Raw genomic sequence first — 24,883 nt, 5'->3', positions numbered from 1 at the left:
TGTGGTGTCATTTTAACCCTTTCCTTGCAGTAGGCTGCAATGCCAATAGACTGCACAGACATCAAGTTCCTGTATTATACAATAGGTGAGAAGTGATACCTTGATCAACCCACATGGAAAGAACTGTAATGATGATGATGATAATAATGATAATAATAATAATAATAATAATAATAATAATAATAACAATAATTATAACAACAACAATAATAATAATAATAATAACAACAATAATAGTGCATGCTTACAAACACTATAACACAACTATCCATCAAAGAGATGCCCAAGGCACTTTTAGGTTTTAAGGACAAGAAAATAAAGAAAAAGAAAATGAGAAGCTGTAAACCTCAGTCAAGGCTTACAGCTACAATTGTATGGAGGAAGGGATGCTAGCATGGTAAGTATACCAGAAATGTCTTTCCATGGTGTGACTATCATAAGAATATCATATAAATTAACATCCAAGACATGCACATCCTTGCTGATGCTCAATTATGGATTGCTTATTGCTTTGTATTGCAAACGGATCAAGGAGAGTTTGTTTTTCTTTTTCATGACAAAAAGCATAACATCTCCAACTTTTGTTTCCCAGGCCCATGACAAATAAATTCGCTGATGTACTACTCCTGGGGCGTGATACATAACACTTTTTTTCCTGAGAAAAACTCACATTGATCTTCAACAGAACTTTTCATCTGTTAAAGTCAATGGCAGCATCATACTAACCTGAATTTTTAGTTCTTACCAGGGTCTTTCTCAGGTTAAACGTTTTATGCAACGGGCCCCTGGATTGCTTATTGCTTTTTTATTGCAAACAAATCAAGGAAAGTTTGTTTTTTGAAGACTGAAAGCATCTTGAAGCGTTCCGACGTCCAAACCCGTGATGAATAAATTTGCCCACGGAGCCGCAGACAGCTACCAATGTCGTGCACAATTTGAGGGGAGCAACAATTCCAGCCACCAAACGAAACAACCACGCTGACGTGATTTACGCGTTATTGCAGTCTCTCCTGCCGGTAACGACATCATAAATAATCTCACCATAAAGATGTAGGGAGGGTTGCTGAAAGCCACAAACAGGAAAAAAAAAAGGTTTGCGACAGCAGCGATTACAGCATTCATAATGGAGAAGAAATCGTTAACGACTGTGCAAGCTTGCGCCAAAATGCATTAACCTTCGCCTAATCAGAGTAAAACATTTTTTTTTCCCCTCTCAAGCAGTCCTCATTAAGAAGCTCTAACCTAATGTCCTGTTTATTTTCGTTTGATTCAAACATATAGTATCCAGGCCGTCCTTGTGTTTTGGAAATGAGGTAGTCTGCTTGTGCAGTCTTCTTTTTATCCCTCCCGTAGCAGAATGTACATCTGGTATAGATTGGATAACCTTTAAATAGCCTTTTAGTAGACGCAGCTTAGTCTCTAAAGTCCACTTATGCCTCAAAGACATTACATATTAACTCTTATACTAATGCTATCTTAGAAAACATAAAATGAATGTAAGACTGTACAAGGTATACTAAGTTAAATTTTGGTTTATTCGATGGGTATCAGTTATTTGCAGAATTTGATTCTGTGAATGTCAGCATTATCATCAGGTAAATAACAGATATTCCTCAGATACCTGAAGAGTTAAACCCAACAAAATGATGATGCAATTTTTAAGTGTGTAATTGACAAATGATTAGCACTTTGAGTTGTGTGAAAGTTTGCATGGTGATGAATATGAGGAAGAGAGGTTTGTGGTAACACCATGTGTATGTAATCCTTAAAGGGGAAATCCAGACCAAATATAAGTCGTCTGATAAGAAAGAGTAAAATGTTATGAGTTCAACAGTATTAGTTTGATCAAAATAGGATGAAAAATAAGGAAGTTATGACATTTTGAAGTTTCACAATTTTTTTCTGGAAACAGTTCTTGAACGGTCAATATGAATATGCACATGGCAAAGTGAACACGTTATTCCCTCACAACTTACCATATAGTTTGTACATAAAATGTTGAAATTTCCAGTTTTTTACTCAAATGCAATTATGCCCGAGGCTCATATCCTCATTTATCTAATCATCTGAAGTTAATTACTCAACCAGGAATAGCATCATCTTTCAGACTTCAATGACAGAAATATTGAATTTTCATCATTTTTTTGTACATGATCATTGGAAAATTATGAGGTTATGCCATGGTTAGCTCACTCATTTGCATATTCATAACCACTATACATGAACTGTTTTGCAGAAATTAGCAAAACTTCAAAATGTCACAACTTCCTAATTTTTCATCTGATTTCAGACAAATTTTTACTGTTGAACTCATAAGATTTTACTCTTTTTTATCAGACTAACTTATATTTGGACTGGATTTCCCCTTTAAAAGCAAGGTTGGTTGGCAACAAAAGAACCTAGAAAGAGGAGAATCTAAGATGGAAGCTACAGTACGTTTTATAGCATTTTCAACATAATCCTGACACAACCAGTTCTGATATTACATGCAAATACAAGTATGCAAGTTGTAACAATATAGATGGGGCACTAATACGTCCTGTAATTGTCTCTTCATGAATAAGTTTCCTGTAGTTCCAGAGCACTGGTAGTAGTAGAAGTTAAAAAGAGAAAACTGTGTCTCACAAAATAATAACACTTGTTAGCAGTGATCATGATCATTATCACCAACATCCTACTGTGGCAGCACTGGAGAATTCTAATGTAATGATAACAGGGATGCCAAGTTCAAAACAATTTTATGAGTGAGATTTTCTTGACTCGGCATCTTGGCATGCGAATGTGCGCGCGAGCGACGGTGTGGGAGGGGTTTTTCCCCCCTGTGGCCTCCCACGGTAGGGAGCTTTTTCAATCTTTAGCTCATAATGGTGCGATCAGGTGCATACTTACGTGACTATTTCTTACTTATTTTGAAAGACAAAAGGGAAATATACCTTCATTTGCAACTATCACTTTAATCTTTTGAGCTATGCTCATTATCATAGGCCCAAGTTGCAGACTTCGCACGATGCGTGAGAAAAATGGGTGCCATGCGTGAGATCGTGAGATGGCCCCTAAATGCTTGAGTCTCACGCAGAATGCGTGAGACGCGTGAGACTTGGTAGCTCTGTGATAATTGCAATCATAAGTAATAATTAAAAGAAAAGAACATGAAAAGAAAGACAAAGGAGTAGAATAAGAAAATGTAACTGACTTTAATGAGGTAATCATTCACGAATATTATATACCCTGTGCACTGAGGTCCAGAATATAAATTCTGCGATGGCTTGTTTGACAAAAATTAACTAGTCTGCAGAATTTGCCTTTCAAATGGAACACATTTATCATGGGAAAATGGGTGGTTCAAATTAATTCTCACCTGCAAACATTTATTATTTATAAGTTAAACTGATGACATGCAAATGTACAAAAGATGCTCACGTTGTGGCTCTGTACCAACATGGGGGTGGGGCTGATGGCCTCTAGAAAAAGTCTATTTGCAAGCAGGCGACAAGGCATCTGCGTGTTACAAAAATGGGAGCTCCTGCATTTGGTGGATATCTTTTGTACAAAATGTGCATTCTGTGTCTCGCGGAATCATTTTCTCTAAGACCCAGGACTTACAACAGCAAGGGAAAGACAACTTTCAAGTGTAAATACAACGGCATTGAAAGAAAAAGAACAACTACAATGTATTTTAGTTTTTTAAATGCAGTGTTTTACATGAAGCATACATTGTACAATGCTCCAGGTGATACATAGTCCAATGCATGCATTTTGTTTGTAGTGCAAGTATAAATTCAACTGAATTTGAATGAACACTGGGTGATTTGGTTTTGCACCAAATGACTTAAAGCTTTAGTGTCGGTATGCTGGTAGAATCATCTGTTATTATGACCAAACCAAAACTACACATACCACCTTTCTGCCATACTTGAATAACTAATATTAAATCACAATCAGCATGCAAGGCAACGTGTGGTTCTTTGTAAGGCCTGATCAATTAGAACTTGCACCACACTCAATATGCATGCGTGGGACTATCAATCCCCTGAAGAGTTATATGCTTTATACAGAATGCTGCATTTAACTTCAAAATTGAAATAGTCATTCTTCTTCTATCGATGTTATCGTACTAAAATTTGAAAGAGACTCTCTAAAACATTTGAAAGAAAATTTCCCTTGCTGTCACAAGTGCCAGGTCTGATAATGAAAAATATCCTACAGGACAAAACTACACATCTCATATGAGAAATCTCTACCGAATGCTGGAGCTCCCACAGGGTTTGCACGCAGATGCTTTGTCATCGATCTGCTCAAGGTTTAGACTTTCTTGAAATGGCACCAATGCCTTAAATGGCAAAACAGGAATTTCTGGTACGGTAGTTCATGGTATTTTTTTTAAAGTTTCCACCATACTGATAAAAATCATGAGATTGTGCCCTAGTGTACAGTACCTCACCTAGTAAATAAAACTTGCATTATACATTACATACAATACACAGAGGGCAGGGCATAAGGCTTGTACTCAATTTAAACCTATCAGTTTCTGGGTATAATTTTCTTCAGAAGTTGTTATCTTTTTCTCATCAAATTGGCAACTCTGAATGTCACTCCGGGTAACTACAACCGGAGGATTAAATAAAACTTTGAAACTTTGCATGCTTGAGACAGAAATATGAAGTGAAATTAAAGTATGTTGCCAATCTAAGGATCAGATATACACATAGCAATTTAGAGGCTACAGACTACTCTGAAATAATCCATGGCTCATTAAATTGGCAACTCTGAATCTCATTTTGGTATCCACATATGGAGGATTAAATGGAACTTTGAAAATTTGCATGCTTGAGACAAAAACACGAACTTGGATTAAACTTTGTTGCCAATTTATGGACCAGATATTCATGTACAAATTTAGAGGCTGCTGACTACTCTGTGACCAAAATAATCTATGGCTCATGACCAAACTAGGGCTCTTATATGCAAAAGTACTTATTTTACATTAAAAAAAAAAACTATTAACGAATGGTTTAAAAAAAAGAAAAAAAAGTGTGACTGCTCTTAAGCATAAACCCATAAATGACATATTAGGCACTATTCATTACTGCAGTGGATTCAACCTCTCGATATTTACAGGAGTTCATCAGGAAAGAGCCATGGGACAACATCAGACCTACATGTAATTCACTCTGCTGCAGTTAATCTGATTCAATGCAATAAGAACAGTGCAGGGTTGCAATGCATGTCAATACCAGTTAATGTTTATTTGTGAGCCGTATAGGATATCCAGGTTCCCCCCTTTAAGCAGTGTGCACACATACTGGCCCTGAATACGCCCACACAGTGCGTCAATACAGCCAGATGCCCGTTGGTTAAAAGACTTGCAACCCATCTATGTTCGACCCACAGACTTCTCATCTTTCCCTTCTTCTTCCTTACCCGCATCACTCATTCCTTTTCCTTCGTCAGAGAGAAAAAGAAAGAAAAAAAACATCAACAACATCCTGCATTAGAACAGATGCTACCAATCCGGAATCATTCTGGACAGATATAAACGAACATCAATCCCCATGCCATGATAACTTCTGGCACACTGACTACTTTCTCATTAATGCTAACAAGAATTAAATTTAGCACAATCGGCATTAATATGTGGACACCGAGCCCACAGACAGGGAATTGCTACCGCCAATAACATAAGATGCTCAATTCTGTACATCATGCTCGAAAATATTCCAGTGCTTGGAGAATGCTCAGACATAAGATGCTAAATTCTGTTCATCATGCTCGAAAATAGCCCAGTGTTGGGGGAATGCTCAGACTCGGGTCTGTGATGTCTCATGCATAATGTGCACGTACCCACTGCTTTGCCTTCATACACAGAATAATACAACTCGTACATCTATGCAAGTATGCTGCAAGCCGCAAAATGCAAATGTTTCTTGATTTCATACTCTCACTCATTATGGAGCAACACTAGCTGCCATCTAGCGAGAGGGAAGAAGGTCATAGATTGGTATGGATTCTGATTAGCCAAGAATGGAAATGACAATTAGATGAAGGCATTCCATTCAGTCAAGTTATATCTTGCCTAGCTAAAAAGGAGCATGTAAATCTTACCCTTATTGTGTTTAGATTTCTTTCTTCTTCTTCTTTTTTGAGTGTGTGTGTGTATTATAAGTTAAGATTGGCCTATAAGGTTCATTTCAAATTTTCTCTTTTGTGTCTTTTCAAAGTTTCTCACAGAAACCACATCTTCTGGCAAATTTATTAGCAAATAAACACACATTTTGAAACCTCATTTTAAAAAAAAATGACTAGTTATACAAGATATACTTTGTGCAGGGATTTCCAACATCCCTTCTCTAGCAAAAATTAGAATTCACAAAAAAGCAACAACAAAAAAGATTTGTCATTACACTTTTGCTAGTAAATAAATACAACCACCATGCAGTATACATTTAAGTGAAAGTACTAATAGGTCTATCCATCTATCTCGTTGTGAATTCCTCTCATTACAAATGCCATCGAAAATGGACCCACATCTGCAGGTGTATATACCATTACAAATTGCACTCTGATCTCATTTCCATGGAAATACTAATCCAGTGAGATAAGCAGATGGATTACTGTATTGTGTACTAAATCAGGATTGTCAAATTTCCCTCTCCCTCTCTCTTTCTCTCTCCCTCTTCTCATTTTCTTTCCCTCCCATTTTTTCTCTCTTTTCCTCATTTTCTCTCCCATTTTTTTTCCATTTTCTTCCCCAATCCTCCATTAACTCTTTCTCAGTTTCCTTTTTTCTTTCCAATTTCCTCTCTTCTCTCCCATATGTTTATTCTTTCTTTCATATATTCTCTCTCCCCTTTGTATATTCTCTTTCATATATTCTCTCTCCCCTTTGTATATTCTCTTTCATATATTCTCTCTCCCCTATGTATGTTCTCTCTTTCATATTCTCTCTCCCGTATGTATATTTTCTCTTTGCTATTTTCTCTCTCTTTTCCATTTTTTTTTCTTTCCTTCCTATTTTCTCTTTCTTTCCTTCCTATTTTCTCTCTCCCTCTTTCTTATTTTCTCTCCCTCTCTCCATCTCTCTCTCTCTCTCTCTCTTCCTGATTCTCTCTACTTGTCTATTTCTTTATCATTTTTAGATGTGTCACCACCTGATATTACTATGTACTATGTCTATCTATCTTTCTACATATATCGGCTGTATACATCATGTATTTCAAATTTTTGGCCACTATTACAGGTGGTCACAAAACAGGTTTTACTGCAGTGTATACAACATCATTATCGTACCATGATGTAGAGACTTCATGTAGCCCCGAGTCTGTCAGATAAAACACAGCAGCTAGACAATGATTCAAGGGTATCCTAATGCGAAAAAGACATTAACCCCATTTCCAAAATCCTCCAAAGAGCAATAACATTAAATCGGCAGATGCAAATTTCACATCAAATAAGCTACAGCACTCCCTTCGGCTGGTGAAGCAAATTGCCTGAATTGTTTTATGGGTCAAACATTTCACCTTCCCTGTGGGTGATTTTTTTTTCCAAAGTACTTTTTACTGGACTAGTCCCTGTATCATTTTCACCATGATTTTTTTATTTATACTTTTTTTTTGTCTTTCATCTAGCATAATCATTGATACTTAGTTTTAGTAGTCAATGTTGTGAATTGCCGTATAAATATTCTGGATAGTGTCTGCTACAGAATATACCTAAGTCAATAATAGAATACTTAGAAACAAATGTGCACACACCCACACACCCACACACATACACACAAACACCCACATACATACACACAAACAGCATAATGAAATAAACATCAAAACCTTGCTCTCGACTGCACACACAATGGTACACTATCGACAAACATTGTGGGCATGCTGGATTTGCAGTCATTTGTCAATTATGTGCTTTGACACATAAACAAAGATTATTTACATTGTTTTAACACATTCTCTTTTCCTTCTCTTTACCACATTGTCACATTTGATTAGATTTCGCCACTGGCACAGGTGAAATAATAAAACAGCTTATCATGCAATTAATTTCTGTTTTCACATAAATCACAACTTAGGAAAAAAAAATGTAATACAACTGAATATGCATCGTGTATATATACATGTACATACACACATGTCAAGGTATTACAGTACAGCAACACCTGTGATATCACTTTTCTACTTTTGATGTATAATTTTCTTCTACAAGAAAAATATGAGCAAGCATTGAGATGATCAATCGGTCAGAGCTGTTGTACTGCATAAGACACAGATTGTGCATATCAAAAGTGTCTTTTCATCAGCTCTCCACGTGGAAAAGTAATAGCAAAGAATATTGTGCAGAAGGAAGCAAATGAGACAGTATGTAATTGCATTGTTTGGGTGGAAGGTTATATTGACATTGCAGCAATACAAGAACGTGGATACAAGAAAACATAAAAAGAACAATTTCAATTTTGCTCTCTGTTTTGCTCTACTGTACAAAAAAATGGATATTCAAGAATACAGTAACAGGAAAAGGACAATTTCATGTTTGCTCTCTGTTGTTGTTGTTGTTGTTTTAACAATATTAGTATTATGGTCTATTTCTTAAGAGTGGCAATGTTTGTTATCAAATTTATTGCATCCCCTAAGGAGGTTCAAGGGCTGGAGTTCCAACTGGCTTTAATTATTTAAAGAGCTTTCAGTTTTCCATGCACACACAAAAGAATTTCACAGGTGCATGTGTGCCTTTGATGACCCAAGTTTGAAGCCGCCAGCTTTCTGAGAAATCTGAAGACTCATTTTGAGCTCTTCACATAATGTCTGGGATATTTTGCTTGTTTATTAATCAAGTGACATGAGATTTCACCAGATGATAAAACATATAAAACAAAAGTCAATCCTGTCCAGAAATATGTGCATAAGTATATATCAGAGGTGTTTCACGTGAAAGTATTTGAAACTCTACTTTCCTGGAAAGACACTTTTATCTCTTTGTCACTATAGTTCTGACAAATAAAATTGATGTAATGGTACAATCCTCAAATATAGTTCTTCACATATTAATATGTCAGATTAGTGCCCAGGCATGCACAGTTGAGTGATTTTTATTTTAATTTCATCATTTTTTATGCTATTTCTATACATGCATCCCCATGTCTTTACCATTGCACAATGCCCATCTTTCATAAGTAGGGAAGGCGAAAAGGAGCTACATACGTACGTACCATCATAAAGACATATCTTCCGTAGAAAGTGGTTAGTCATTATGCAATAAAAAACAAATCAACTGTCTTCCTACATCTACTTCAAATATTTTTGAGTGTCAGCTTCGAACATGGTTTCAAAGGAAATAAAACAGTTGTGACTCCATACACCTCCTTACTATACTTCCACCAGTCACAGTGTGTGTATCAAATGTTGATATTTTCCTTCCTTGCCCATTTGTGACTCTTTTTTTTCCCAACATGTCTGAATTTTCTAACATTTGCATCTCGCTTCCTGATATATTTCTGAACTTTAGAGTGATGAAGGGAATGACCAGCCATAAGCAATAAACATCAACATCACTTTAGCAGGGGGCCAGGGTAGTCGATTCTAATACTGCGCAGGTGGTGTCCTGATTGCTGGACAAAATAGCGAAGGGCAGCGTGTGAGTCGGCCACTAAAAGGGTGTCCCGTTGGCCCGACTTGGGACAGCAAAACAAGGAGATATGACACCAGGGAGTCTGCTCGTGAAATGTCATCCAAAGCTCGCGGGCTTACTAAGTTTTTGCAGAGTCTTTCTGCAGCACAACATGCGAAGCACACGCTGAACATGAAATGTATAGAGACATTAAAAAATGTTTGGCAACATCCCACGAATAAGAATACATTAACAACCACGAAAAGGGCAAGACGGCATGACAACTTTTTTTTTTTCTTTCTAAGGTCAAAGTAGGACTAAGGACTGAGGGAGAGAGAAAGGTTTCTTGACCTTTAAAAGCCAGAAAGGTGATGTTTGCATGTAATTAATCTTTAGTGCTCATTCTCGCAAGAAGATTTTCCATTACTTTGATTTCACTGTCCAGCTTCATCTTAGTGGTAATGATATATAAATCCACATGAATAAAACAAAGCGTAACCAAATATTGGCACATGTTTATTTTCAGACTTGTTTCATCTCAGTGTGAAATATTCCACATCTAACTGTACTGCGTTTGTGGGCATTTGATGGTGTGAACTTATGACACACATGTATTCTATGTCTAGGAAGAAATGTTATCTTAAGGTATATTTCAATGACCTGCTGACCCTTTCTCATGAGAAATGTATGCATTTGTTTAGAATGAATCATAAAATGACCTATACTATTGTCTCTTTCTTTACAAAGTCCACGGTCAAATACAAAGACTTCAGAAGCTTTTGATGTCTGAAATTATGTCCATCATAATTTTATGACAATTTTAAAGTTCACAGGGGAAGATTCTGGCAAAACAAGTCTGAAACATGTTTGTGAGTTTGCTTTTCAGGTGTTGATAAATTGCTCAAAACAATTGTGGTTCGTGGTGCTTAGACTTGTATTGAACTATTCTATTACTTTCTTGTTTCAGGTCAAATGAAATGGAGAGAATTAGAGTTATAATCAACTTGTGATGCCTGACATGAATTTGTTCCATCATTTTTTTTCACCTACATTATATGTCAAATCAACACTAGTTTATTTCAACTTCAAAAATAGATGTTGAGCATTTTGATTCACAAACTTATTGACTGATAGCTTGACATGAAGAACACACAAACAAACACACAAACAAACACACACACGCACACACACACACACACACGCACACACACACACAGACATGTTTGATGTATGATCATTCATCACAATGGCACATGGTAGCTTTGAAGGGGGAATAAATGATTGCAGTTGAGGTCTTGTTCGTGGTGTCTCGCTACAACACAGTGCAGATGAGTCTCAACAAATGTAGCTCACAGTATACAACCAGCAGATAGAGCAATTAAGAAAATGGTAGACAAAGGAGGACCACAACAAGTGTACACTGAATGAAAAAAAATGAAGATACAGACTTTCTTTTTTTCTTTTAGGTATTGAACAATCTATTATGAGCAGAATGACAACTCTTTTAGATCATGCAACATGGCACAAGAGACAATCGAGTAATTTGATTCAACAAGTTGCGCATGCACATACCTGTACACAAATATAAAAGTGTATCAAAGATGATATTTCAAGATAAATTAAATAACAGTTAAGCAAGTACACGCTGTTCCACCACTGTTTGCCCATTTGGTAGTAAGTTAGCATTTGCATGACTGGCACACACAAGGTCACGCGAAAGAATCTTTCCCAATTAATACATACACTGTACAACATAACACTTGTAAATAAATCATCTGATATACATATGTACACTGTAGGAGCACAGGATTACAGTGTGTAGTTCAGCCAACAGACAGTTGTACGTTGTATGTATACTGTGGCACTGATTGATTGAGACAAAAACCTTAATCAAAGAATGTTTCCTAATTGATATTGTTTGATTATATCTATTGTCACGTTTGTTTTATTTTAACTGATTGCTATCATACATTTTATGACTGTAAACAAAAATGCAAGAGATATTAATCATATATTACTCCATCATATGCAAAACTTATATTTTGTAACTGAATTATTCACTATTCTCTTGCACACACATACACACACAAAATAAAATGAAGGCATACATGTAGTAAAATTACAAAATTACATCAGGACATTGATATAAAATACATGTAGCATTGTCATTGTTCACATCTGAAAATTTCAATCTTAAGATGCCATGATGTCAGAGCACAGAGCTTTTGCTGTGACAGAGAAAATATGAGACAATGAAACGCAATGGAAAGTACAGGTATGAACACACCATTGATTCATGCAGTGTGGTGGGCATGGGGACGCATCACTGTGCTACATAGAAGATTCACACTCTTGCCTTGTAGTCGTTAAAGTGCTTGAACATGGACACTGCCATCGATCTGGCCATTTAGTTGGAGGACAGTCCCGTGGATAATTTTCGTGTGTGAATGGGGTACACGAGAGTTACCCTTCCGATGGAGACAGAATGAAAATCCAAACAAAGGGGGAAAAACAAGAGATAGTGTTAGTAATAGTTGTTAGTATGTTATCTACACCTGATGTGAACTCACCTACAACTGTATTCCACACACAGCAGTGGTGGCATGCAGAGAAGAAATATGACACAGACTATAAAACACACAAGCAGACTCACATAGTATACATTAGTCGTTTTCACATCAGCCCAATGTTTCGAAATAGCACACTATTTTGCTGACTATTTTCTGCGAAAAATATCTCGAGCTTGGATTTTTATCGGGCTGATGTGAAAACGCCTATTGAGTCCATGTCTTAAAACACAGCAAACTTTCATCTGCACAATGTACAATTATATTCATAGGTATCAGCTAATTAACCCGTTGAAGACTAGTCTGAGTATACTCTGGCAGGTGTATATGGGGAATGCATGTTGTAGCAAAATTAGTACCCAGCGGGTTAAGAAACTGCCAATCCATACACTCACACACATAGTACAAGCATCAATAAAAAATACGCTCAAGTATGCTTTGCAGGTACAGTATGCACTGCAAAAAATGGAAAGTTTCATAGTGTGGAAATTGTACAGCCATAGCACATTTCATGCAACATGAGACTAAAAAATGCAAAAAGTAAAAACACATGAACTCTTTGCTTGTTGTATGTAACACTACTCTTCATTCTAATTCTGCAGAATTAAAAACCAGCAAAATTCATCTTACGCGACAAAAGAGTGAAAAAAAATTGCTCAAATTTATTCTCACATTAAAAAAAAAATTTCAAATTGTACAATTCTCTGAAAGGGACTGTACAGTTCAGGTTGAGGTGAGGATTTAGCTTTTGACGTTTTGCGAGATATTCAGAAACCACTCTATGAGATGTCAAAGAGCATGCAATTCTGAGGGGAATCAAAAGTTTAATTGATGAAAATCGGTTTTGAAATGGCTGAGACATCCAAAATCAAAGTGAAACAAAGAGATCCTAATAAAAGTTGTGGCCTGTCACCTTTTATTATTATCACTTTTTTGGATATCTCGGCCATTTGAAAACCAATTTTCATCAAATAAACATTGAATCCTTCTTAAAATTACATGCTCTTTCATATTTCATAAGAGGTTTCTCATTATCTCACTTAGGAAAGTTATAAACCTGAATCCTCACCTCACCCAGGACTGTACAGTCCCTTTAATACCTGCCCCAGTTTTGCCCAACACTTCCTTAGACCTGTTTCTCTGATGATATCAATTAATTCTTGCAACATTTTTTTTTCTCCTACAGCTACTTTCCAGATTAGAAAGCTGAAAGGTATGACTTCCCATTGCTGCAGAGGTTTGTAGAACATCGCTAGGGTTGTATATGATACAATTTGACAAGTTCATATAAATTACCCTTAAAAAATCATGCATTTCTAGAAAAAAATCATATATTTTGTCCATTTTCTGGTAGAGTCACATTAAGTATGGGTCATTTGGTGAACACTAAATCAATTCACTGTACAGCAAACAGGAGCATTCAATAATTCATCAACGAGTGGTGAACCTCACACACGTGGTTTTGACACAATCTTTCCCCACGCAACCAACGGAGCGAACAAACACAGAAACTTAGAGTAGCCACAATACAGGTTTGGGCATGTTGTGTCCATGCCACATCTCCCTCCATCAATCTCATATAGTGAATGGAGTGACATAGCTTTTTAAACATTTTGGCACCTAATTAATGCCATGGAAACTTGCACTAAACAGAGGAGAACAGCTCAAAATTTCTCCCAGAAAACTCAGTTGTTGAGCACTTTAACGGATGCAGACAAGGTTAGCACACCAATGGACAGCCATGTTACATCGAAAATTCAATTTTCCTCACAAGAAAAGGTTCGCGTCTGTAGCAGGACTTCCCTTTTTAAATTAATATCAGAAATATAACATCACTTCAGGGCCCTGTTTTATCAAAAGATATAATCGATTATAAAATTCCACAGGCTGCCATAGACTTATGATAGAAATTAACTATTTAATCAATTAAAGCTCTTCATAAAACAGGGCCCAGATATCTGTGTACCACTGGGAATACATAGTATCTGTGAAAGACACGATCTGTACTGCCATGAAAATATTGTCAAATATTTTCAGAACAGCATGCAGTGGGTAAGCAGAATCTTATAGAGGTTGCTGCTTTCACAATCATATTGTTCTCTAGTTTATGGCCCCTTGTAATGACCAACTGATGGCTTGTACTAATGCAATATTCATGCACCGAGCAAAATATCTGATGCTCTGTTTAACGCTCTGCCCATGCATGCACATTTAATTCATGTTCATGTACCAGGGCAGCTCATACAATAAATATATTTATGGGACTAAAATGTGAATGCACATAATGGAAACTTCACCATACGCAGGTCTCTTTTTGATCAGTGCATGAGAAATGCATCAATTCACCTTCCAATATAAACATACTTCTTGCCACCACCGTTGTGCCTGGATGACTGTAATATAATTGTCACTGTTCCGGCAAAGGTTCCTCAACCTCATCACGGAAGACAGAAACAACAACAACAACAGCAAAAGCAGAAAAGAGGAAGGAAGACAGAGAGTGAAAGAGAGTGGAAAGAGAGTAGAGAAGTTGATGTGGCAAGACTATTACACAAATCACAGAGAGTTATCCATAATTCATTGATTGGACAGACAAGGCGGCATGCCATGCATGTACACATCTTGCTGGCATGTACAGCGTCTCAGTGCAGATGAGTGCAGATGACTGCATATGGCATGCACACAATGGAGATACTGTCAGTAAAATTGCTAACAGCAAAATCGTGCTGAGACAAAGGCATTTAGTATAATTATAATAATAATAATAATATAGACATTTATAATGCGCAACATATCCACTCAATGGTGCTCAAGGCACTCACTTACTACCCTCTGGCAATTGTGTATTTTATAAATAAGATTATTTCATGCAATATGACAGACAATTAAAAGATTTAATTTAAATTGAGCACACATCCTTTAACAATAATCCCCATCAAAAACTAATTAATACAGTCTACATATTATTCATAAATTGCAACAGATCTATTCTGATGATTTCCTAGAAATCTGCAACTTCTCAACTGATACTCCTCACAGACTAGCAGACAAAAGATGGCTAAACAGAAACTCCTTGACATAGATAATCAAAATATCATCCATTTTACATGTAGGTCACTGATGCTTAAAGATACTATAAAGTTTTGGTACCTCAAAAGTTTCCCTGAGTTTCCTTGTCTTAGTTTGTGTTTCAGGTTAAAGTACCTTTCATATAACTAACACTGTGAGACTTACTCGCCCCAAAGTGCTCTCATGTCTTAGTAATCATGCAATAATGGTTTCGTACAATACGTGTATATTGATTGTCATGGTACCGCGTCGAGTCAAACTAACGGCTCGTTCGAATTTTTCAGAGCCCGCTCTGCTCTGGTACGAAACCATTATTGCATGATTACTAAAGACATGAGAGCACTTTGGGGCGAGATAAAACACGCAACACACAGATTCACATTTATACACTCGTTACACCACAACATAAATGCACATCAATCTTTACATTTTGTGCCTAATATACAAGTTACCGTGACGACACAAGTACAAATGTACATTCCAATCCAGCTCTCATCAGATACTCACTTAATATTTCTGAGAATTGAATCCACAGTGACAGCCCATTCCTTCTCATAACATTGAAGTGTACGCCATGATTTCAAACGACGGTGCTAACATTCATAATGCATTATTTAGGTAGTGGGAGGGGAGGAAAAAAAGCCACCAAACAGCTCGTGGGAGATTGGAGAGGACAGGCTCGAGAGCTTTCATTTCTCTCCTTCCCCCTACCCCCCCCCTTTCCCACCCTATCCATCTCCCTCACGATCTCTGTCTGTTATGTTTTCTCTCTAATCTCCTTTTCTTTCTTTCTCTAACTCTCTCTCCCTGTCTGTTATATTCTATCTCCCCCCCCCCTCCACCTATCTCTGTCATATTCTGTCTCTAATTTCCTTTTTCTTTCTTCTGTCCTGCCTGATATTTTTTTTCTCTCGCCCCTCTCTCCCTTCCCTATCTCTGCCTTCCATTTTCACACTCTTTCAGTCCATCTTCATATATACAGTACAGATGTGGATTGAGTGAATGCAGCAATATTTGTAGAATACATCAGTGAAAGTTTTGGGAAAATCGGACAATCCGTTCAAAAGTTATGAATTTTTAAAGTATCTGCACAGTCACTGCTGGATGAGAAGACTACTAGAGTGTATGATGTCACATGCATATAACGATACAAGGAAAATATAAAGAGAATTTCACAAAATTTTACTTTTTGAAAAAAGTGCACATTTCCTTGACTTGTCACTGACATTATATTATGGGTAATATTATTTACCCGTGCCTTCTGAAAGAGGGAAGTGAAGTGTTCTTTTATTATGCGAAAAGTGAAAATATCTTGAAATTTCCTTATACTTTCTTTATATTGTTGTACACATGTGACATCACAGCTGTAGTAGTCTTCTCATCCAGCAGTGACTAAGCAGAAATTTCAAAAATTCATATCTTTTAAACGGATTGTCCGAATTTCCTCAAACACTTGCTGATGTGTTCTATTGATATTGCTGCATTTACTCAATCCACATGTCTATGAAGGTGAACCTGTCCTTTAATGCTTCTCTCTGTCTCTCCCCCCCCCCCCCTCTCTCTCTCTCTCTCTCTTATATCATTTTTCTTTTCTCTCCTTCTCTTTCTGTTTTGTCATATTTTGTTTCCCATCTCCTTGTTCCCCATCCTATTTTTTCCTCCCTTGTTGTTTCCTATGATTCACTATCTCTGTTTCTTTCTCCATCTCCCCCTTCCTCCCTCCCTCCCCCCCCCCCCTTCTCTCTCTCCCTCTCTCTCTCTCTCTCATCATCATCTCTCTGTCTTCCTCTTGCATCACACACTCCGTCTCCGTCTCTTGCAATATCCCAAGATATCATCGTCTCTACCTCAGCAAACTATGGATAGATTGGTGTGATGCGTATGATACAAGGGCGGAACAGCGGAGCGTTGCTTGGCACCTCATCACATGATGATAGCTGAAGATAAAGGGACTGTGTGCTCAAAGGCTGCATGCATGCATGCATGCATCATCCGTACCCGGTCCACATTTCATCTTTGCCTACTGTAGTCGCAGTGACCCGAAGAAGAGTGCATGCAGAGCTATGCTGTAATATCTTACAGCACATGTGTGTACAGGGAGCAATCCTCTTGCCTCCCTCTCTACTGTACAGAAACACATCACGATATCCTCCGCTACTTAAAGAATCTACAGTATATGCCATATATTTCGCGAGGATTTTTCATTTTTGCTAACTTCACGAGTTTGGCGCTTTTAATGAATTTAACAACATTCGAAATATGTAATTTACTCTGTTCTTGACATGAATGTGACATGCACACGTACATTACTCCATTTATGTCTGTGTTCTATGATCACAATTTAACCACTTGTGAAATTGTCGGAAGTCCTGATTCATGAAAAATATGCTCGCTAAATATACAGCACATACAGTATATGTTGGTCTAGTCCTATAGAATATTACTCCCACAAGACAGTCATAATCCGTCCTCTCATAGTAACTTGAAGATTTCACTCAAAATCATGTTATCTATACATTATAAAGCATTTTTTGTTTTTAAAAAAAATCTTTTCATCCCTTTTCTCGTATCGCTCTTCATTTCTTCTATCTGCATTTATCTGTGCCAAGAGCATCTATTCATGATGGATATACAGACACATTTGAAATGTTTGTATCATTATCATTATCAATATAATAGCTGACTACATAAATTATCTTGTAAATGATTTTCTGATATTGATGCAATAACCTCATACAATAATTGATCATATTCACAGATGATGTGTCATGTGGAAGATTTGGTTACACATACACATGAAGTCCTCAGCCACTTTTACATCTTGGATCATGTGTATGGCAACAAACCTACATGTAAATGTATTAAAGTATTCCATCACAACTGGCACTATACATCATGATTTTCAAAGGTACACCATATGTACGTGAAGTCAGTGCAGAACACATGAAATCTGCCCTTAATATGAGAAAAGGGAATGTACACGTACATGTATAATGTCTTTGGTGGAACACACCACACTCTGCAATAGAGTCTTACATGTAAATGTAGCCATGTAGACAAGACAGACAGACAGAGAGAGAGAGAGGTGTACTACACTTTTCATATCTATAGATGATTAAATCTATAGAAGTGGAGAAAGGAATGAGCAGATAACGTTTAAAGCTTCTTGTATACAATGTACAGTATGTGGTAATATGTCTAACAGGAAGAATCATCATTACAGATATCAGTTTTAGAAGCTGCTTTACTGCACAAAGCATTTTCACACTGTCATGAATTTTGAGGTGATGCTCATTAGCGTAAACTCTTATTATTTCAGTCTTGCAGTTGTGGATGTCCTCTCTCCATGATAGAATAGGGGCGCAGTAAAGCATTTTCCTAACGAACCTCATCAGCGCGATGTGCAAAGCTGCTGTCGAACTGGGCAGTTCGTCACTCTGATTGATGGCTTTGCTCGGCCCCTGACAAGATACAGCTGGATTCGTGCTAGACGCTGGAAAATGCTGAAGAAACTGGGGGCATTTGTTGGACCTTGGTTCTTCAGTGTAGGGTTGTTTCTGATGATGCCTATGGGGATTCATTTAGGCTGTGTTTATCATCTTTCCCATGTTTGAAACACGTTTCAATACCAACTATCAAAATGCACATTGGAGAGGCTTTTCGGATAGCGTCTCTTGTGTTGTTGTGTTTATTATGTTTATCATGAGTCCAGAAGAAGGCCTTGTTACTGCACAGCTCCATTAATTGTGCAGTTTGACCCAAGGAACAGACATGTGCAGTTGGCAGTTGTAGGTGCGTGGGCAGGTCCGAGCTATAAATGCGTTTCAAAACAACTTTGCATTTCTCATCTTCACAGAAGGGCATTTCTGGCTCTCACCCGTTTGCGATCGCACTCTTTTCAGGGTTTCAGAATGGCATTTCTAACCCCAGAATCGAAACAGCTTTGCAGTTTTCAACTGCCCAAAATCTCCCTGAAAGTTGTTTGGAAACCTTAATTCTATGGCAGAAGTGAGTTAATGAACACACTTTAAGTCTACAGTAATATAAAAATGTATAAATTTCTTTCACTCCGGTTGCATTCACACAACATTTGTACTCTTTGAAGTTTAAAACTTCAGTCGCTAACTTGCCATTTTAAACTGCAATGCACGTCCATATGACATTTAATCTTAAAATTGCATTTTTCAGTGAGGGTCCCTAACTTGATGATTAAAGCACAGAACCAGTAGAAATATGTAGATGGAGCACTCACAATAAATCTGATAATGTGCAAAAATGCAGTAGTGTACAACATGAACTGGAGGCAATTGACCCAAAAGATGAGGAGGAATAGGGTTCATGGAGAGGTCACACTAACTTTGGAGTTCATTGATTATCATGTTCACGCAACAATATAAACTATGAGTGCCCCCCCTCCCCGACTCGTGGATAGAGAGTAAACCTGATTAGATGTGTAATGGTTTTCATCATAAACTAATCTTCAAGATCTTCAATCTTCATGTTAACAGTCACAAGATTATATTACCTGTTTCAATGTGATCTAATCAGAGATCCTACAGTTGTAGCATCTAGTACAAATTGTACAATACCTAGTTGACACAAAGATTACACAAATCACAAGAAAGAAGTGCCAGTCACTGATTAAAGTGCAATGAACTGGGGTGTGGCATCTACCAAAATGTAACACAAAGCCCACTGTTCATTAATTCTGGAAAAATGTCTCATCTTCCGAAGTCATATAATGTACCTACTGAAGCAGATTACAATCTGGGATGCATTTGATGAAAAGTACTGTACAATTCTTCTGCTTCAATTGCAACGACAACACAATGTCCTGTTACCTACAATGCATTCAAATGTATGGAGATTTCTTCCACTGACGTCTTAGTAACATATTTTTCCATCAACCTGCACAGATACATGATGCATTTTAATACTTGGGAACCATCCAATTTGCATAATAGTTGTTGCTCAGTTTGGCAAGCCTCGGGAAAGCTCTGCGGTTGTCAGGCCTGATCAACCTTGTCATGAAGAGTATCCATTTAAAAAGCAGTCTATTTGATGAAAATGTGCATGCAAACTTGCAGTAGTATGGCTAATGCACTAAAGGCACAGAAAATGTTGCCTCATGCACTATTCCGCCATAAATTGGTATTTGGATGATTCTGATTCACTGTGCACTTGTGGTCATTAATATGTCATCACCCCCACCACATCCCCAACATACATGAGAGAAGTGTATCTGAAATGAGTACAATTAATTTTCAATAAAGCACTTATTACTTTGTTAAAATTTGATTTCAAAAATGTAATTCTTTAATGACCCTTACAATCGTATGAAAATCCAACATTAACAGTCCGTCATCTCCTCTATGAATTACTTATCATTTTAATTTTGTCTAAGGTCTACAGTGTTTGTTTGTTTGTTTGTTTGTTTGTTTGTTTGTTTTTGTCTGCCAACTATATGTAAAGCTTTGTGCAGGTTTTTAACTGTACCAGAAAATGCTGCTCAGCGATACATGTAGCTCAAATAAATTTGAGAGGAAAATGAGAAATGATTTTGACCTGCCAAAGAAACTGAGTCTCACTTGAGGAAATAGAATTTTAAGGCATGCACCGAAAAGCATTCCAATCTCATTATGTGGACAGAATTGAGCTGAGAAAATGTGTCCATAATTCATACTCTCGCTCCACTAGCCATGCCATTCTAGATTACGGCCTGCCTCATCTACTGTACGTCTGCGGGGAAATCATTTCTGGGTCATTTGTTCCACGCCACTTGCATTTGAATCAAGCAGAAAGGAAGAAAATATCTTTTTGTTTGTTTTTATTTCATTCACGGACTTCTTTCCTTGTTTCACATTCACATTTCAATGTAATCCAAAGAAATAGAGATTGACAAACAAATATTGTCGGCTAAACACGAAAGCAGAGTAATAAATCTTCACCAATGATGGTCACAAGAGCATAATTATAAACTTTGAAATTAAACTTTAAATGGGAATACTGAAAATGGGTGTTCGAGTCAATACGACTGTAAAAAAAAAAAGAAATATTCTGCAGCTTGAAACTTTCGCCAATTGGCGCTGATGGTGTTTTTTCACGGCATAAAACTTTCGTGAATTGCCATTGGCATTCATTGCATCGTGTACAGCAACAAAAAATCATGTCTAGGGCATTTTACTTTTGCTAATCTTGGCTTCTTTCAAAACTTGCAAAAGTTTCATGAATGCAAACTTTCCTGGTTTTACAGTAATTGCCTCAATGAACAGGAAGGTAAAATGATATCTTCACAGATCTCTGCAGTACAAAAATGTAGGTTTGGGATTGAGGAATTTTTCAAACCCAGTTGCAACACCACACTTCTATGTATGTGTACGATTGGTACCAGTTGTGGCTCTTCATTATAATTTTCACTATGGAAATGTAATTTTTCAATTCTCCTGGCTTGATGACTTCCTTCGATATATTTTGCGAGTGGTTAAATCTGTGATCTTAGAGTACATAGCAGGTGATGTGGGCAATACTTTATAAGCTAACTTTATACACTTGTACACTGTACAACAGTAGGCCTACTGTATCTGTCACACATGTACAAACCCTGTATATTTTGCAGGGTTTTTATTTTTGTGAATTTCACAGGTTGGGTGCTATTGAGGAATTTAACAATTCACACATTTTTTTTTTTTTTTTTACTCTCGTCCTGGCAGGAATGCAATGTGCATGCACTCATACACTTAAATTCATTCATTACTGTACTCCACATTCACAAATTAAACCACACGCAAAATTGTCAGGAAATCACCATTCACGGAAAACTCATTAAATATACGGCATATTTACATACAATAAATGAGTAACTCGAGAGACTAAACAATGATTGGATCAACATTATCACATGATAGAAACAAGGACGAGACATCAAATAATAGAGCAATGGTCATACATCCAGCGCAACTAACAAATGAATTTTCATATTCTATGAAACGTTATTAGCTGAGCGACCAATACTGTGTTACCTGTAACATACAAATTTGATGTGATTTCAAGAAGCAGTGACACATTAAGAAATTGGGCAGCCTACACACTGTATGCAAATACTGCACTTGTACCACGCAGTGGAACTGTCAGGGATACTGCAAGAATGAATAGCATGGCAAATTCAAACTGATAGCAGGCATCCTTGAGGCACTTATTTGATTAATAAGTACTGTATTATATAGATGATGACTGACGGGGGAGGGAACATACCAAATGTTCCACCCGAAGGGTTTGAAATGCTATTGAGGGAGGTTATAAGTCCCGAGACGAAGTCGAGGGACTTATAGCCTCCCGAAATAGCATTTCAAACCCTGAGGGTGGAACGTTTGGTATGTTCCCGACAACAAAAGTCATCATCTGTTATATTATATGGGTTAGTCAAATACGTCAACGTCAACCACCAAAGATCGTAGAGATTCAGTGTACTTACGCATAGTTAGCGTAACCCGACCAGTGCGCTACACAGCGACTGCGCTGTACATACAGTGTACGATCTTTGCAACCAGCATGCATGCGATATGCAGATCACAGCAACGCACTCGATCGCTCGCTCGCGCAGAGCCAAATTCACTGTGCGCGCGTGGGTTGCCGGTCCTAGGCCTTCTGTCATTTGTTACGTGAAAATGTTCTCCCATGGGAGAACATTACCAAGAATGTTCACCCATGGGCGAACATAACAAATGTACCTCCATCACATGACTCTGTTTAGCCAATCACTAACCGGTATTTGACTAACCCATTTAATATATCATAATGTTGTATGACAGATAACGACTTTAGTTATACACTTAATACATTATAATTGTCAAGCTATCAATTGTGTGCTGACCTCTGGATCTGAAATGCCTTTACAGAGGCTACACACAGTACATCCCTTTGCAGGACTTTTAACCTTCCCCACCAGCATCTCAAACCCTTTGGAAAGATCATTCAGTATCCCTCCCACATCTAGCCATTATTACAAGATTAGCGATTAATATCAAAGTGTTTGAGGTACATTCGCAACTAAAATTTTCCTTGCAGTATGGACTTTGCCCAATCCTATCTATAGCCTCTTCCTTCAGTTACATTGCAGCTGTACTTAACCCATTGAGGATGGGCTGATTTTGCTACAACACGCATTTCCCATAGACACTTGCCGAGTATACTTGGGACTCACCCTCAAAGGGTTAAACGCTGTCTTTTCCTGGTTGGACACGCCCTTTCTCACCTCACTTGATACTCTTAAGGGCAAAAGCAAAGGGGTACAAAATTGATTGCTTTCTCAATCAGATAGATTGCATCGTGGAAGGAGTGGAAAAAGAAAGGATGGGGAAGCGAGGGCAGAGTTAGGGGGGGGGGGGGAAGCAGGGAGGGCAGGGAGAGAATAGCGTACATGGTGAGTGCCTCATCTTTCGGCATTTTTCTACCGAGGCCAAGCCCCGCGTGGGCGATGGGTGCATCGTAAACAGTCCTCTCACGAATCGATCGACAGACGTCTACCCATTGGGTAAGGGAGTGCTCGCACATTACACTTTTCAATTATAAGCAACCCATCCAAGGTAAGAGAAGAGTGAAGGGGGAAAAATCTGTAATGGTATGCACATGTTTAGAATACGTACACACATCTTTCAATGAACATTGGGAAAATGTCTTCACGCACACCCTGTAAAAACTACAAATTGAAGCATTTGATTCCCCTCCCCCCCCCCCCCCCCCATCATATCAAATTCATGTTCTCATTCTTATGCAGCATTCTTCCAGGCAAAATGAGGCCCATAAACCACAAACCATACTCTGTACTCAGCATCATAAACCCAATCAATAATCACTCTCATTTTTCACACCGCCTGTGAAATGGAGCAAGGAGCAAAATGAAAGATAATGTACGTATCATCCAGTCTTTATAACCTTTTATTTAACTTAACTAGCCATGCTCTTTCAACAGCAGACAGCAATCCATCCATACTTGATCTAAGTCATTACCAAGCCTACTCAGGTGTAGCAATGTGCCTCGGTCCAATGGGAAGGCCATGGTGACAAAACAGGGATCAGGGGAATTATTAATCTCTATTCAATCTTTATTCAGTGACATTTAGTTTCAGACACGGGGAATAATTTTCCTGGTATCGCATCGCAATTTGCTATGCATTTTGATACTACTGCTACACAAACTAACTTTTGTGTAGCAGTTTTCTTCCATAGAAGTGTACAGAATACCATTTAAAATATTATTCATCAGATGAAATTGCTAATCAAATTTGAGTTGGAAAATTATTCCCTGAGACATACATTGTACAATTGTATACAATGTGCCAATGGAAAACAAGGCAGAGTGAGGGTTAATTCAAATCGAGAGGAGAGCAGCATATCATAAGTAACATTTTGTGAATTATTCATAGACCAGCGTGCTTCAGTCATGTCTTTGCCTATCATCAGTGAATTATCAGTTTATGACAGATGATTTTCCTTTGTATAGGTGGCATCAGACTGTTGTTGACATTGCCTGATTAGTGTAGAAGAACTGCAAGAGCAAAGACTAGCATTAGTAGCAAGGGATACTCTTCTTCTAACAGTAATCCTATTAAAGGACAAGTTCACCTTCATAAACATAAGGATTG

The 24,883-nt window shown here is 37.6% G+C and overlaps 1 protein-coding gene across 1 annotated transcript in view; it reads right to left on the bottom strand.

The window, feature by feature from the left end:
* The window catches only part of LOC139742629 (endothelin-converting enzyme homolog), a 162,977-nt gene that overhangs the window by 122,408 nt on the left and 15,686 nt on the right, over positions 1 to 24,883 (bottom strand). The window contains exon 2 of the mRNA XM_071653154.1: positions 11,894 to 12,074. Within this exon, the coding sequence (XP_071509255.1) occupies positions 11,894 to 11,920 (27 nt within the window). The 5' untranslated portion in view covers positions 11,921 to 12,074. The remainder of the gene's footprint in view (positions 1 to 11,893; positions 12,075 to 24,883) is intronic.

This window comes from Diadema antillarum, unplaced genomic scaffold, assembly GCF_040938485.1.
Source record: "Diadema antillarum isolate AM-2024a unplaced genomic scaffold, OU_Dant_1.0 seq00001010_RagTag, whole genome shotgun sequence".
Classification (NCBI taxonomy): Eukaryota; Metazoa; Echinodermata; class Echinoidea; order Diadematoida; family Diadematidae; genus Diadema; species Diadema antillarum.
The sequence above is the reverse complement of the archived record's forward strand: the minus strand, read 5'-3'. Positions and strand labels throughout refer to the sequence as shown.